At 40.6% G+C, this 17,507-nt stretch overlaps 1 protein-coding gene across 2 annotated transcripts in view; it reads right to left on the reverse strand.

The window, feature by feature from the left end:
* SLC12A4 (solute carrier family 12 member 4) overlaps nucleotides 1–17,507 on the reverse strand; it is a 71,456-nt gene that overhangs the window by 11,593 nt on the left and 42,356 nt on the right. For both annotated transcript variants that reach the window (XM_056526445.1, XM_056526446.1), the window contains exons 9-16: nucleotides 15,579–15,743; nucleotides 13,607–13,705; nucleotides 11,847–11,904; nucleotides 9,074–9,248; nucleotides 7,772–7,890; nucleotides 4,537–4,635; nucleotides 4,172–4,291; nucleotides 3,683–3,787 (exon numbers count right to left, since the gene is read on the reverse strand). In XM_056526445.1, the coding sequence (XP_056382420.1) occupies nucleotides 3,683–3,787; nucleotides 4,172–4,291; nucleotides 4,537–4,635; nucleotides 7,772–7,890; nucleotides 9,074–9,248; nucleotides 11,847–11,904; nucleotides 13,607–13,705; nucleotides 15,579–15,743 (940 nt within the window). The remainder of the gene's footprint in view (nucleotides 1–3,682; nucleotides 3,788–4,171; nucleotides 4,292–4,536; nucleotides 4,636–7,771; nucleotides 7,891–9,073; nucleotides 9,249–11,846; nucleotides 11,905–13,606; nucleotides 13,706–15,578; nucleotides 15,744–17,507) is intronic.

Here is a 17,507-nt window from a genome sequence, read left to right on the forward strand (position 1 = left end):
CCACCCCCATGCCCACATACTAGGCGCAGGGGTTAAAGTTGCTTATCCAGAAACCTGGATTGCAGGACACTTATGGTTATGGTATACCATAAAGAGAGCAGACTGCTTCTCTATAAGCTTACACATTAGATGCTCCCAAAAAAAAAAAATTAGCATAATTTTAATATTTAATCCCTAAAGGGCACAGCCCATTCTGACCTTAATGACGCAGCAAATTTTATTTTTGCATTTTCATTTTTACCTCCTCTCCTTCTAAAAATCATAACTCTTATATTTCCATCCACAGACAAGTATGAGGGGTTGTTTTTTGCACGACCAGTTGTCCTTTGTAATAAGATCATTCATTTTATCTTAAAATGCATGGCAAAATAAAAAAAAATACTTGCATACTTTTCTATTGTACCGCTTTAAAAAAATCTCAAACTTTTTAACCAAATTAGTGCATTTAAAATCCCTCTATTTTCCTGACCTTTAACTTAAATTTTACTGTATAAGCGGCGGTATGAGGGCTAATTTTTTGCGCTGTGATCTGTACTTTTTATACCCCATTTGCATTTATTAAACTTTTTTTTTTTTTCTTCCCAAATTCAAAAAGGGTTTTATTCAGAAAAAATTTGTGAACATAAGAAAAGACAAGCAATACAATAACAATCAACCCCTACGGCCAGGTGAGGCCAGGTATACAGAAGGCTACAAGTCACAACAATGTAGAAAAACACAAGCAGAAGCAGGTGCACCAAGCAGTCCGCAAGGTACGGCAAATATAGAAAGAACGTGACAGAAATTTGGATAGAACCGTGAGCAAGTATACATTTCAATAAACCATAGAATGAGAAGATCAAAATCAATAGCTGCTCATCAGATGCACATGCATACACAAGCAAAATCTTAATTCAGGGGGAGAACTGCAGTTCCTCCATACGACGGGTCTGCGCTACCTCGGCCAACCATTCCTCAATAGTAGGAGAGTCAGGAGACTTCCATCGCCGGGTTGTAACTGATTTGGCCGCCTGAAGGAGGTGTCTCACTAGGGACCGTTTATACCTCGCCTGCGCCATAGGAAACAAACAGTAGTGTAGCTTCCGGAGTGTTGGGTATCCGCACCCCCGTAACCTCCGCCACCACCCGGAGAACCGTGCTCCAGAAAGCCCACCATATATGCCTCATCGTACCCTCCGCAGTGCCACATCTCCAACACGTGTTAGGTACGGAGAGATACCAACGATGCAACATCGAGGGCACTCGGTACCACCTAGATAGAACTTTGTAACAGGTTTCCTGGGATTTCGAGGCGATAACCGCTTTGTGTGTCAGATGGAAGCAGCGTGACCATTCTTCCTCAGAGAATGATTTACCCAATTCAGTTTCCCAGGCTCGACAATACGCCGGAAGGGAGCGTAACCTAGTGGACAGTAATAGTCCATAGATCAGAGAAATGGCATGCCCAGGGTAGGAGGAGGCAAGACAAAGGCGTTCAAAAGTTTCCAGCGGGCGGTGTGCTCTAACCTGGGACAAGATTGAAGAAAAAAAATGACGCAATTGGATATAAGCAAACGGTGCTCGTCTGGAGGATGGTCTCTCGGCAAGCAGCTCCTCTAAAGTTTTCATCCTCCCCTCTGTCACAATGTGCCAGAGCCTAAGAGGGTTCATCAGGGTGGCCCCAAAGAAGTCGCCCCCCGAGAGATCACCAGGCGGGAAAGATGGGTTGCTAGACACAGGAACCAGTGGGCCCAGCGTATCAATCAGGCATTCCTCACCACCCACCGCATGCAGTGAAGCTAGAGTTTGACGAGTGGAAAACGAAGACGGGAACATTTCTTGACGGGAGGGGGACCAGGTCCATGGCAAGGTAGCCAACGTTCTCGTGGAGAGATCCTGGGCCAGCCTTACCCACAATTTGGAAATGTATTAAACTTTTAATTAATTTTTTTTTTTTATATTATGTGATCAAAAAGCAGCAATTTTGGCCTTTTTTTTTTACGTTTACGACGTTCACCGTACAGGATCATTGACATCATATTTTTGAAAGTTTGGACTTTTACAAATGCGGCGATACCAAAAATGTTTATTAATTTATTTTGTATACACTTTCTGGGGTTAAAATAGGAAAGAGTGACGATTTACAAATTTTTTTTACATTTCTTTAACATTTTTTTTTTTTTTTTTTTACACCATAGGGGATTATTTATAGCAATCATTTGATGCTAGGGCATAGCAATGATCAGCGTTATCGGCTATCTTCTGCTCTGGTCTGTTCGACCTCTGTCCGCCATTATGGATGATCAGATCATCCATTTTACTGATCGCACTGCCGCAGATGCCGTGATTTGTATTGATCACGGCATCTGAGGCGTTAATGGCCCACATCAGCATGATCGCTGATGTGCGCCATTACCGGTAGGTCCCTGGCTGCTGATATCAGCCAGGACCTGCCGCGCATGACACGAGCACCACTCCGGTGCTCGCGGTCATGTACCAGATGTAAAATGTTTGTCCTGGTACGTTAAGTACCAGGGCACAAGGACGTATTTTTATGTCCTATGTCGTTAAGGGGTTAAACTGTATCTCAATAAGGCTGTTAATTATGTAACTTTTCAAAGACAACTGATGCGGTTCTGCACAAAACAATGGTATAAATGAGCATGCAATGGCATGGATGACAAAGGGATTATCTTAGAAATTAAAAGCGAGTGCCTACCCTTAGTTTAGACTATCAATATAAATGTTTGTGTGGGAGGTGTTGTAAACATCCTTGCCAATAATTTATGTGATAATGGAGATGTGGTGATGTCAGTGTCCCACACCCTTATCAATCAATCTGTATGGCTTCCAACAAGGCAAATGGTCAAGCTATTGTTTTATTAGAAGCAATAGAGCAGGAGTCCTCAAACTACGGCCCGCGGGCCACATGCGGCCCGCCGAGGACATTTATCAGGCCCGCGGCTGTCTGGGACATCCCTGTGTCCCGAAAGACCCCGCGTTTACTTTAAAAATGCAGGGGCCGCCGGGAAGGTGTCGCACGCAGGGACGTCACTGATGCCATGCGTGCGCCCATAGCAATGGAGCGCGGAGGAGCGGGGCAGCGATGAGGACGTGTGCTGGCCAGCTAGGTAAGTGTTACCAGAGGCACGTCAGCTTCGGTGCTCCGACCACCGCTCCTTCGGTAAGGGCACTTACTGCTATGTCCGGACCGGAGGAGTGGTGGTTGGAGCTCTGAAGTGGGGCAGAACACAGGCATACAGCCTCCAGCCATACACTGTATGGCTGGAGGCTGAATGTCTATGGGGGAGCTATACTGCACCTAATGTGGGGGAACTGTACTGCACCTAATGAGGGGGAACTGTACTGCACCTAATGTGGGGGTACTGTACTGCCAACCCTAATGTGGGGGAACTGTACTGCCAACCCTAATGTGTGGGAACTACAACCTAATGTGGGGGGATCTATACTGCCAACCTAATGTGGGGGGGGGAACTGTGCTGCATACTTAAAGTGGTAGTCCACTAATAAGATCTATAAGTGTGCATAGGAATTTGTTCATGTTTTGTTATCTATAGTCAGGCCCTCCAACGGTCTGAGGGACCGTGAACTGGCCCACCGTTTAAAAAGTTTGAGGACCCCTGCAATAGAGCATTAGAAGATGAAAAACTTAAATCTTTATACTTAAGAAATACCAGACTACCTCCAGTTCTTTGTGTGAGGGGGTCCTTCTTCCAATCTTAGCAAGGCATATCTAGCGGCACTAAGAGAGAGTCCTCGAATTCCATCTCCCCATTCTTTCTCTGCTCTATTGATAAACAGCAATAAAAATTACAAATTTAGGTACTGTATAGCAATAACAGTACAAAGATGACAGCTCCTCTGGAAAGAAATGGTCTATAAAATAGTACTAGGAGTTAGAGCCTTTGTCAGTCATATACAAGGCATATTTGACTAAGGCTATTTCAATAAAAGACCATGCTTATTTTATAGCCGTTGTCTAGACATTACTTTTTGTTTTCTTTACTCCTGTTTTCTTTTCTTCTTGTTAGTGTTGTAAAATCTGTCAAAGCAGTGGCTTGTCAGCAGTCTTCAGGCTCAAAATACATTTTCAAGACTACTCTACAGACAGACAATCTACCTAAACCTGTAGCAACACTTATAATTAAGACATACAGAAATTAAAACTTACCCTTGGTATTCTATGTACTTATAGATCACCCCAGCTATTAGCATGGCCACAAGAGCATAATACCAAGAAGAAACAAACATCAGAGCCAGGCAGATACTCATTCCCAAGAAAGAGAGAGTCCTATTAATGTTAAAAAGATTAAACAAGTTACTGTTTAGAAATGATCAAAATCACTGTATTTGTAATTGTAAATAATCCAGATGACTTAACATGTGGACACCTCGGAACTTCATTCAGTGTATAAAAATAATGGTGAAATCACGCCAACATGCAATTTTTGCACAAACAGGTGACGTTTTTAAATGCTTATTAGGCCCTGTCCACATAACTTTTTCTTCTACATACAGTCTGTACACACTACTTACCAGTGATAATATTTGAATCTCGGCCTCCAGTTTGGTGTTCTCAGTAGTGTCTGCACAGCACATGCTAAATTCACAAATAAATAGCACATCAAAAAGAACCTAAAAGAAAAAATATGCATACTTACATTTATATAGGTTATGCCGATAAACTAAAAGCTGAACATTAAAATACAGTTTAAAAGGGTTAGTTCAGTTAATAATTTTCATCTATTAGTTTACTCCTTCATGGCTTTTTTTTTATTTTTGCAATTAACATTCATATAAAATTTACACTCCTACCACCATTATTTTTTGTATTTTTTATATTTAGTGAAAAGTCATCAAAACTCATTTTTGCCTCCCTCCATCTCCGTTTCGGCTGCTGTCCCTCCTCCTACAGCCCCCACCTTCCGAGACAGAGATCACATGACTCAACTGCCGAGAAGGACCAGCTGAGTCTTTCTGTGAGGGAGAATAATGATCTGTTGTGTGTGTGTATATTATATATATTAGATAATATGATGAAGGAGCACCGTGACAAGGCTTCAAGCCTATTAAAAGGTATCAATGCAGGTGCTCAGTCAGCTCCAACCTCGACCACAGGTATATGAACAACAGAAAATCCAATAGGAAGCAAACAGCGGCACTCCAGCAGTTTCAAGAAGAAGAAGAAATTCCTTTATTCACCCATATGGTGATACGTTTCGACCCACTCAATGGAGTCTTTATCAAGCTTGATAAAGACTCCATTGAGTGGGTCGAAACGTAGCACCATATGGGTGAATAAAGGAATTTCTTCTTCTTCTTGAAACTGCTGGAGTGCCGCTGTTTGCTTCCTATTGGAGAATAGATAGATAGATAGATAGATAGATTAGATAGATATATATATATATATATATATATATATATATAGTAGCGACCGGGGTGCAGGCTACACCAGGTGACACCAGCCTGATTGGGTGACACCATGACCCTCAGCATCCCCCACCCCAGTTCTCAGCTTGCCGGCGGCACATTCATCAGCACCAGTCTCTGCCCATTTAACCCGTTGGGGAACTGCCGCCTACCTAAACATGGGGGGGGGGGGGGGGGGTAACTGCCGCCTACCTAAACGTGGGGGGGAACTGCCGCCTACCTAAACGTGGGGGGGAACTGCCGCCTACACACATATATATATATTTATATTTTTTTATTTTTTTTAACTACTCCCAGCATGCACTGCCAGCTGAAGGGCATGCTAAGAGTTGTAGTTATGCAACAGCTGAAGGGCTCATTTTGGAAACCACACACTAGTGGTCTCCAAACTATGCTCCTTCAGATCTTGCAAAACTGCAATTCAGAGCATGTCCAGACATCCTGGGAGTTGTAGTTCGGCAACATGTGAAGGGCCAGATGTTTCCAAACTACAACTCCCAGCATGCCTGGACTGTCTGGGCATGCTGGGAATTGTAGTTTTGCAACACCTGGAGGAGTGCATTTTGTAGACCACTGCACAGTGGTCTCCAAACTGTTGCCCTCCAGATGTTGCAAAACTAAACTTCCCAGCATGCACTGACAGCTGAAGTGTATGCTGAGAGTTTTATTTATGCAACAGATGGAAGTGCACGGTTTTGAAACCACTGTATAGTAGTCACCAAACTTTTGCCCTCCAGATGTTGCAATACTACAACTCCCAGCATGTCCACACTGTACAGGCATGTTGGGAGTCGTAATTCGGCAACATATGAAGGGCCAAATGTTGCAGAACTACAACTCCAAACATGCTTGGACTGTCTTGGCATGCTGGGAGTTGTAGGTGTGCAACATCTGCAGGGGCATAGTTTGTAGACCATTGCACAGTGGTTTACAAACTGTGGCCTTCCAGATGTTGCAAAACTAAAACTCCCAGGATATCCGCACAGTCTCTGGTTGCCTAGGCATGCTGGGAGTTTTAGTTTTGCAACAGCTGAAGGCACCCTGTTTAGAAAACACTGATTATAAATATTATATAAAAATATTTTTCTATATATAAAAGATATCTAAAATACATACGTGTGTATATGTATATTTATTCAAATATATATGTGTCTATATGTAATGTATATACACAACCTATATAATGTAATGTATATACACAACCTACATAATGTTTCAGTAGAGCTTTATTGGGGAGATCTCTCTCTAATATAGATATATATATATATATATATATATATATATATATATATATATATATATATATATATATACACACACACATATATTGTATGTAGCAGTGTTTCCCAAAAACTGTGCCTTCAGCTGTTTAAAAATTTCAAAACTTCAACTCCACACATGCACAGATGGACTTTGACTTTTTGGGAATGCTGGGAGTTGTAGTTTTGCAACAGATTGAGACCCCCCATTCTGTGAATCATTGAAAGCAGGATGGGAATTGTTGCTTAGTAACATTGTGAGTGTTGGGGCTGGTCAGGTGACTGGGAGTTATGAGGAAGTGAGCACAGAGCGGCAGCAAAGAATGCTGGGAACTGTAGTTTATAGACAGTGTGCAGGGAAGTGAACAAGTGGGAGGGCGAAAAGGTTTATTAGAGCCATGTACAGAAGATACAAAGGTCACAGTAGAATAGATGCATGGTTTATGTCCTATGCTGATCTGAGTTGTTTTTTATTTATTTTTTATTTAGCTTGTTGGATAACCCCTTTAAAAGGTATTTAAAGTTGCTAACAAAGTCTTATAGTATTCATAAAATAAACCATACACCAATTTCACATCTAAAAGACACAGTTAACTGGATCTTTAATATAAAAAGACAAACAAAACACACAGCCCCATGATTACCATCATGTAATACAGGACAGTGATGAGGTTGTCCTAGCATATGGGATCCAAAGTGTATGTATATGCCAGTGTATTTTTTTATTTTTATACTTTAGTTTAAATTGATACTATTATAAACTCTTTACAAAAAGGTACTACTCTAATAATATATAAAATGTAAAGTGAAATGCCTCTTACACACACAAAAAAGCAGCCATGCAAAGTAGTGTAGAGAGTAAGAGTTGTTCTAGTGGAATTCCACTATGGCTAGTAGGGGTGTCCAAAAGAGGGAGACTCCACTCTATGATGTCCATGTGCATTAATAATGTAATTTAGATTGTGTATTTACCTTTCTATATAAAAAAAACACAATGCCAATTTAATTCAACAAAGCTATCTTTGTATACAAAAATATTTTTAAAATATTATACTTAAAAACACATTTACATACATTCTTACATTGACAATATTGGTGCTACCATGTCCAGGGAGGCAATAAGAATTCCCAGTTCAGCAATAAAGGCAGTCAGAAGAAGCGCCCATGTGGGTTCACCATTTACTTTGCTATGTCCGAATACCTGTCAAAAGTTAATTACACCCTTTATATGCCAACCCTACATCATACAGGATAATAACGCTGCAATTATTCAAGCTGTAAAACATGATAAATGTATTGCACAGGTCACAGTTCATGTCTAGAAAACTATCCCATAGATACCAATGGGTCACCTACAGTCTACAGTCTTTTTGCTGTACAGCATCTCTCTATGCTGTGTACAAAGTTAAAGGGGTATTCCAGGGAAAACCTTTTTTTATATATCAACTGGCTCGGGAAAGTTAAACAGATTTGTAAATTATCTCTATTAAAAAATCTTATTCCTTCCAATAGTTATTAGCTTCTGAAGTTTTCTGTCTAACTGCTCAATGATTATGTCACGTCCTGGGAGCTGTACATGATGGGAGAATATCCCCATAGGAACTGCACAGCTCCCGGGATGTGAGTCATCAGAGAGCAGTTAGACAGAAAACAACAACTCAACTTCAGAAGCTAATAACTATTGGAAGGATTAAGATTTTTTAATAGAAGTAATTTACAAATCTGTTTAACTTTCTGGAGCCAGTTGATCTATAAAAAAAAGTTTTGGCCTGGAATACCCCTTTAAGGTAATTTGGCTGCCCCCACAATCAAGTACAAAAAATTAAAAACATAATCAGAAAATATAAACAATATGAGAAAAGTATCTTGTTATGATCAGTTTAAAAAAAATAATCTAGGTGACTGATCCATGGAAAACCGCTCTCATTTGATTCTATTTTGCATATTTTACACAGCTGAATATGATCTTATTGTCTACATTTTCCTGTGTTTTGATTTATTGTTGGAAGGGTTATATGCTTTTAAAACAAAGGGTTAATAAAATGTCTTAATTTTAAAACAGTTTATTAATATTTTTGCTGTACACAATAAAATATTTTTACTAGGACTGTGTTGACAGACACACCAAGTGAACCCACCACAAGTCAGTTTTTTAAAGATTCCTGTGGGTAATTCAAAGTCAGCTGCATATTTTGCTACCTATTGACTTGGGTAGGAAAATACTAAGCAGCAAATATGCAGCAAAATTCGGCACATGTGACCCTACTGTCAAAACACAAATAACTTAAAAGAAAGCTATTCCTACAGTTTGCTGTGTATAGATATATAGATAGATAGATATATAGATGGATAGATAGATAGATATGTACAGCTTGCCAACTCACTCTCAGGAATGGAATTAAATTGTCCTTGGCAATTGCTTGTAGTAACCGGGGTGCACCAGTCAGACTTTGTAATCCAGCTCCACAAGTAGAAAAGAATGATCCTATAACTATAACCCACGGGGAAGGCCATGACAGGGTCCCTACTACTAGGTTCTGGTTCACTGCATCACCATACCTAGGAATGAATGAAAGAATGAATTAATAAATAGCTAAACTAATATTTGTGAAAAGACTAAACATTCAGCTAAGGCTACATTCACACTGCCGTTTGTCTCCAGGTTGAAGGACGTAATTGACAGGGCATAACGGTAGTGTGAAATGGGTCTAAATAAGTTAAATTCTGCATTCTAGCATAATGTGCTAACAGGACATGGCAGCCATGATCCATAAAGCTGTTTGCAGGGTATGTCAAAGGGCCGACGTTGCCTTGGAATTTGGTCATCAGACTTTGCCATCTCACTTAAACAGGTAGTCTAGGGAACTAAACATTTTAGACACTTCTCTCCTATGCTTGTGGGGTGGAGGTGGGAATGGCTGATTGGGAGGGTCTGACCTCTGGGGGGGCCCCCCTCCACGGTCTTCTGTACGGCCCCATCTACTTGCTCGACTTTGGAGCAGTTTGGCACCCATCTTTCTGGACAAATACAAGTGACAGTCCACTCAGCCAATCACTGGTCACAGCGGTTTTCCGCCTTAGCCGGTGATTAGTTGAGCAGGCAGTCAATTGCATTCATCCAGAAAGGTGGGGCCGAAGTGTGCCGAGGATGTGCAAGAAGCCGGGGTCCTGTACAGGAGATCTCAGCAGTTGAGACCTCCGCGATTAGACAATTATCTCCCATCTGTGGATAGAGGTTAAGTGTCTAAAAAGTTCAGTACCCTGGACTACCCTTTAGGGACAGCCTAATATGGGGACAATTCTCCTTTCTTATTAGCCAAAACAGCACAAAAACACTAGGGCAGATTTACTACTGTGCATTTTCTTTGACTTTGGCATAAACTGTGCCAAAATATGAGCATCTTGTCACATTTTCAACTATAAAAATGATGTGCTTTAGACACTAACTTAAAATAGGATGTGGTTTTACTTAAGGGTTGTCCCCTGATGTGCAACATACTGACCCAAAATGCAACAACATTTAGGCACAGATATTTAAGCCAACCTCAAAGATGTGCCATCAGTTTCTTAAACAGCTTGAGCCTCTGAGATGAATCTGACACTTGGACTATCTAGTTCAGGTTTATATTGTCTATTAGGGTGCTCTTTTACAGTGCAGTTTTTCACAACATTTTTAAAAACCACATCCAAATAGCAGCAAAAAAAATGCATGTGGGATTTATTACATAGAACAGCTGATTTAATACATGCTACAATAATTGACAAAACACAATTTACCCTAAAGTTTACTAAACAAAAAAAACGGTAGCAGTAGAATCTGTTCTGTTTGTTACATTATCCAATTTACTATGATTCGCAGCTGGGTTTGCATTCAAAACTGCATCAAAAACTGCACTGTGTAAGAACAACCTTAAACAGCATTGATAAATTCAGGTCACTATGGTATTAGGCCAACAGGAGTGATCAATGAATACACAGGGGGAGATATTCACAAACTGATGTCAATGAAAGTCTATGGGAGGGGGCGGGCAGTGACATCACGTGGGACGGGGCCATGACATCACGATACTTTGAGCCCTGTATCGCCCGTCATCAGGCACGGAAGTTCACTCCGTGCAGCAGATGACAGGGTGCTGCAGTAGAGATTGCGAGGGTTACCAGCGGCGGGACCCCTGCGATCAGACATCTTATCCCCTCTCCTTTGGATAGGGGAGAAGATGCCTAGGGGCGGAGTACCCCCTTAAAGGGTTACTCCGGTTGAAAACTTTTTTTCTTATCAACTGGTGCCAGAAAGTTAAACAGATTTGTAAATTACTTCTATTTAAAAATCTTAATCCTTCCAGTGCTTACCAGCTTACGTATACTACAGAGGAAGTTTTATTGTTCTTTTCTGTCTGACCACAGTGCTCTCCGCTGACACCTCTGTCCATGTCAGGAACTGTGCAGAGCAGGAGAAGTTTTCTATGGGGATTTGGACATTCCTTACATGGACATACAGTAGGTGTCAGCAGAGAGCACTGTGGTCAGACAGAAAAGAAATTCAAAAAGAACCTCCACTGTAGTATACAGCAGCTGATAAGTACAGGAAGGGTTAAGATTTTTAAATAGAAGTAATTTACAAATCTGTTTAACTTTTTCGCACCAGTTCATTTTAAAATATTTGTTTTCCACCTGAGTACCCATTTAAGCCCCATCCACTTTTACATTTTACAAAAGGTCATGCTTTTTTTTTGTAGCATTATGGTGCAAACAAAGCAAAAATCATGTGTAAACAATCTAAAAACGTGCCAGTAATAAATTGCTCCACATTTCAGCCAAATTAAGTGCAGAAGACTAAAAAAGACTAAGCACACATGACAAGAGTGCTCCCCCCCAACTCAGTTGTGAGTGACAGCTGGGTATCACGTATCCCCATAAGCAGCAGTCTAGCAGTCACTGTGATGACTCTCCTCAAGTATAAACTGGACTCATAACAATGAAACAGGTGAATCCTATTATCACTCCTATTAGATAATGGCACAATAAATCTACCATTTTGGCAAACATGAGTATTACTGTCCCCATACTGTGCAAAATCCACTTTGAAAGAAAGCATATAAAAATTATCATAAATGTTTAAAACATAACCCAAGGTAAATTAGTGAAAAAATTACTTACTTGTCTCTCAGAACCACTCCCTCGACACATGCTCCAAAAAGAATCACAGTGCTGAAATCTTAGAATTTCTATGTTAAGGGTAAATAGATTTCAGTTTCACAAATTTTAAATGGAGCAGCAGTGCACATGCTCCCCTGCAGCTGATCTCTACTACACAATTTTTCACTACATCACAATCTTTTTAGTATTTAATCTGTATATCACAATTTTTCCAATACTTTATCAGTATGCAACAATTTTTCTGGTGATTTGTACATTGTAATTTTTTGACACAATATTTCTCGGTACATGTCTAAAGCACTTCATATAAGAACACAAAAATAATATGGAAAGCAAACAGTTCAACATGTCAGGGATCAGAAACAAGACTTTAGGGTCTTCTTTTCTTTTGCATTGATCAACTTGATGGTAGAATGCCTAACAATTTATCCCCCAGAACCACACATCTACTAATGACCAACCCTGGTTTATGCAAAATATATATGGAGGACGGTGATAGGCAAATTATCCCAGTGATGGCGCTTCTCCAGAGATAAAATGTTATTCCAAGATAAATAGCATAAAACAAGATAGTACATCCAACGCATTTCAGGTCCGAACTGGACAAGTGCGTGCAGCACTTTGTTTATGCAAAAAAAAGGATTACATTTTGAGGCCTTTTATTAAACACTATGGCCAATGAAGAATTAGGGCCTACTAGCCCATGAATATAGTAATACCACCTACTAATGGTGGTTTCTACACTATAGTGAAAATGCACAATTTCCACAACGAGATTACCTTAATTATGACAGTTTACATAAAATTAGGCCCCTCAGCTATTTTAGTGGAAAGTTTGTCCTGGCATTTACCCTTCAGATGGGCATTTCAAAAGGAAAGCTTGAGGCTTGTAGCCACAGAATCTGACAGACACAACATTTTAGTTTCCTTTCTCCAGCATTATCCTTACATTTATACAAGCTTCCCATCAATATTGCCTCACAATGTAATAGTTCCCACAGGCAGCAGCCCATCCAGAGGGAGGGACTCGTCAGCCATCATCACTGGCCAGTGCTTTCTAGCAGTGGCTGCTGGTAACTCCTCACATCAACTCCCAGCAGCCACTGCTAGAAAGCACTGGCCAGTGATGATGGCTGATGAGTCCTTCCCTCTGGACGGGCTGCTGCCTGTGGGCATTGCTGTTTTAAAGTGGTGATGTCCCAAGACTGTCACTAGGAGAGCTAGCAAGTATGCTCTCCCCATCCCACCCCGGCCGTGACTCCATCGCATGATTGGTACTTCTAGTAACAGTGTGATGTTTCACTAACAAAGTCCTACTGATATATTTGGATTTGCTTACATTGCAATTGATGTGGTATAATTATACATTTTGAACAGACTACTAAACCATAGGTAGAATAGGATAATTATTATGCGCCACACATGCAGATGCAAATGGAAATATGGTAAATTCCTTTAAAGGGGTCCCTGTGGACAATTTCTAGTTGAGATTAACTATAATGTTTGGTAGCCTAGCAAACAAAAAAAGTGTTCAATTTCAATGCACCACTACACAGAGGTCTTCAAATCAGTGGATTGTCTGTGTAAGAGAGAGAACTCCTTCCTCTGAACTCAAAATTCCATTACAGGGTCTCCGACTATGGGTTTTCTAAAATTTAATAACCCCAATAAGTTATAATTATGGCTTTACTTTTAGGTACCCAATGCTTTTTCCTACACTGCAATCTTCATGGTGGCTCTGCAAATTCTAAGCAGGATACAGATCAAAGAAGTAGTGATTATAGCTAGAATGGTGCCAACAGGAATTGACTTCTGAGCATCTTTAAGGTCACCAGATCGGTTGCTTCCAGCCATTATACCTGTATAAGAACAAAAATTATATTATTATAATAATAATATATATTTTATACACACACACAAACACACAAGTAACCTTGCAGGGACAGATCAAAATAGATCTGAAAAGTGGTCTTCTGTATAATATATGGTAGAATACAAAATTTGGTACAAGTAGTATGGTCTTGATAGTTCGATAAGAGGCAGGTCTTAATCCTTCCAGTTCTTATCAGCTGCTGTAAGCTCTCGAGGAAGTTGTGTAGTTCTTTCCAGTCTGACCACAGTGCTCTCTGCTGCCACCTCTGTCCCTGTCAGGAACTATCCAGAGCAGGAGAGGTTTGCTATGGGGATTTGCTCCTGCTATGGACAGTTCCTGACTCTGACAGAGGTGGCAACAGAGAGCAATGTGGTCAGACTGGAAAGAACTACACAACTTCCTCTGGAGCATGCAGCAGCATGGAGTATTGGAAGGTTTAACATTTTTAAAAAGATGTAATTACTTATCTGGATAAGTTCTGCCACCAGTTGATATGAAAACATTTTTTTCCCTCCGGAATAACCCTTTAAAGGGGAATTCTGGTACATATGCTCTTATCCCCTATCAACAGGTACATGGAGGGGGAGTGTTGGCCACCACTTTGTGCGGTGGACGACAGTAATTTGTGCACGCATAGGAGAGCCAGGGTGTCGGACAGGAGATCGCGGGGGTCCCAGCAGTCGTATAGGGGATAAGAACGTATGTACCAAAGTTCCCCTTTATTGGTGTATTCACAGCATACACACACCGGATCTGCTGCAGATTTGAACATGCAGTTGTGGATTTTACAAGGCAATCACTTTATTGACATACCAATCTAAAATACAAAGTTGTGGATCCACAACTGCGGATTCTACAACTTCAAATCCAGAGAATCCAGTGTGTGTAAATGCCCCCAAAGGGTGGGTTCTACCTGCATATTTTTTGCTGCAGAAAATCTGCAGCAAAATCCGTAGGTATGAACATACTCAAAATGGGAAATATCAGTGATAAAATTGTATCCCCCTCTACAGTATAAAAAAAATGATTCAGCATTCAGTCTCTATGGCGCTGCCAGAAATAGCCAAGTACAACATTTGTCTACCTCCAGTAGCTTTATAGAAAATGAATGGGGCATGTGCACCCGCTACAACATTTAGTCAGGTCCCTGTTCTTGCGATCACCTGGAAGCGCGTAGCGGAGGTGTTCCAAAAGGTCAGACACCCCGTAACCATACACGTATCCCCCCTGTGGACAGTAAATAAAACTCAAAAAAGGTATTCCAGAGCTAAAAAAAAAAAAAAAAAAAAATCTGCAGTTTCCTGTGGAAATGCTGTAGAACTGCAGCAAAATCCACAATAATAAAAAGTTACTGCCGACTTTTGAAAATTTTCCTTCTTTATCAAAAGGCAATGCAAAAAATCTGCAACTGATCGACAACACAAACAACAAATTAACATACTAAAACATCGATTTTCACACAGATTCTGTGCATAGTTTTTAAGCAACACATTAAAGATCTCCTGAAGTCTTATATACGTTGCTGTACAGCACAATGCTGTGGATTTTCCGCACACAAATCCTACCTATATGAAAGTTCCTTAAAACCAGAACACGTGTCACAGAATTTCCATGTGGAAAAACCCCCAGTATGTATACGAGCAGCCAAGTGGATGTAATTTAAAATATTTAATTTGCACACAAAAAATCCACACTAAATCATTGCAGAAATACTTTGACACAAATTTTCATGCCACAGATTTGAAATCCTCACAAATGTTGCAGATTTTTCCTAAAGACATTAAAAAGTGGATAATAAACCAATTCAAATTTTCTAAATATATTTTTTAAATAATGTGGTAGACATCAAAAGGTCTTACCAGTCACGGATGGAAAAAAGATGCCAACAAGAACTGTAAATGAAGTTGTGATGTCAGCCAAGATATACAGGTTAAGTTTACTTTTGGCGCCCAGGACTTCTGAAGAATGGATGTTCGATTTTTCAAGGATTTCTCCTTTTTCTAGGTATGTGCTCCACAAGTTTTCTGTTGGAGTTTAAATTAAAAAAAAGGAAGGAATAGTAAAAATCAATCATCTATGTAAACAAGAAAATAAATGAAACAAAAACTAGAATGCAGTCCTACATGTTTCTCTCAATCTGGGGTTTCAGTAGATAAGCGGGTACATAAAGAGATTTTTTTTCCATAGGATCTTTTGCCATCACTTTGTTGTTTGTATTTTTCTGGCTAACATACATTTCTACCTGCTTTCCTTCTTCTGCAGATTAGGACTGGGTTCATACATAATATTTTTGTCAGTAATGATAGCCAAAACCAGGAGTGGGTCAAAAACACAGGAAAAAAAGCAAATTGCTCCATTCTATTTTTACTTAGTGTCTGTTTCACTCCTGGTTAGATTAAGTACAGACCAAAATACTGACTAGAATATCATGTGTGAAACCAGCCTAAAAGGTTTGATTCATAGCTAGATAGATAAAATCAGTTTTCACTTTCTCATTAAACTCAACAGGGAAAATCTGCAACAAAACTTAATCTGTGAAATTCCACAATATGAAACCCTGCTGCATGTGGGTTGGTTAAAATAAATAAATAAAAAATAAAAACAGCAGTACCTTGTCCTGTCCATACCTCTCCTTGTAATGAAACAGGGATGGCAGCGCGCTGGGGAGAGAAGAGCTCAGCTAGGGACTTCTCCCAGCTCGATCTAGCCATCAGTAGGGGTCTGAACACCCGATCAAACTAACACTTTAAATGCTGTGATAACAGTGGCTAGGAGTGTTAGGAGTGTTTTGTGCGGAACAAATTAGATAAAAGTAGTAAATGCTTGTAGGATGACAAAACAGTAAGAATATGTAACAAACTGTTCCCCCCCCCCCCCCCCCCCCCCCCCCCCCAGATCGTCATCTATTATCCTATTATCCTGTTATTCTGGAAAGTTATCAGCCATCTGTTTCTATATGCTGAGGGTGTGGTAGCATAGGACAGACCCTTTTTTGTAACCGGTGGGGGTCTGAGCAGTAGCATACCACTAGAAATCAAATCATCATCATCGAGCCTGTAGACTGTTGATAAATGGTTATTCCATAACAACTCCTTTGAAGCTTTACATATTTCTACATTAAAGGATAAGTCTCATGTATAAAAACGTATCCCCTATCCCAAGGATAGGGAAAAGTTTTAGATTGCAGGGGGTGGGGTCCGAGCACTTGGGATCCTCGCGATCTCCTGTACGGAACCCCTGTGCTGTAGCAAAGGAGTGCGTCACGAACCCTGCCAGAAGCGGAGGCCACCACTCCCCCTCCATTAAGTTCTATCGGAGAGCCAAAGGTTGCCGAATGGCTCTCCTATAGAACTATATGGAGGGGGCGTGGCGGCCTCAGCTTCGGGCAGGGGTCGTGACACACTCCTGTGCTACAGAACAGTGGCTCCATACAGGAGATCACGGGGGGCCCCCAGCGCTCGGACCCCCGAAATCTAAAAACGTACAAGTTTTTATACATGAGACTTCTCCTTTAAGCTCTGTGTATAAGCAACCTAGAATATATCAAAATTTTTACAATTTTCTCTTCAGGGGTGGCATTCTTCATGTGTCTGCTCTTTCAAAAACAGAAAGGCCAGAGGGAGGGAATAAGTAGGCCAGAGGGAGGGAATAACCGCGGCCACAAGTATTTCTTCTAGCAGTCAGGCAGTAAATGAAGACCTGCCTTATCTTCCCAGCCCTCATGTGCACCTGAACAACACACGTGCAGATGGTGAATTACTTGTAACTGCATCTTTACCAGAAATAGA

The sequence above is a fragment of the Hyla sarda genome, chromosome 6 (assembly GCF_029499605.1).
Source record: "Hyla sarda isolate aHylSar1 chromosome 6, aHylSar1.hap1, whole genome shotgun sequence".
Lineage (NCBI taxonomy): Eukaryota > Metazoa > Chordata > Amphibia > Anura > Hylidae > Hyla > Hyla sarda.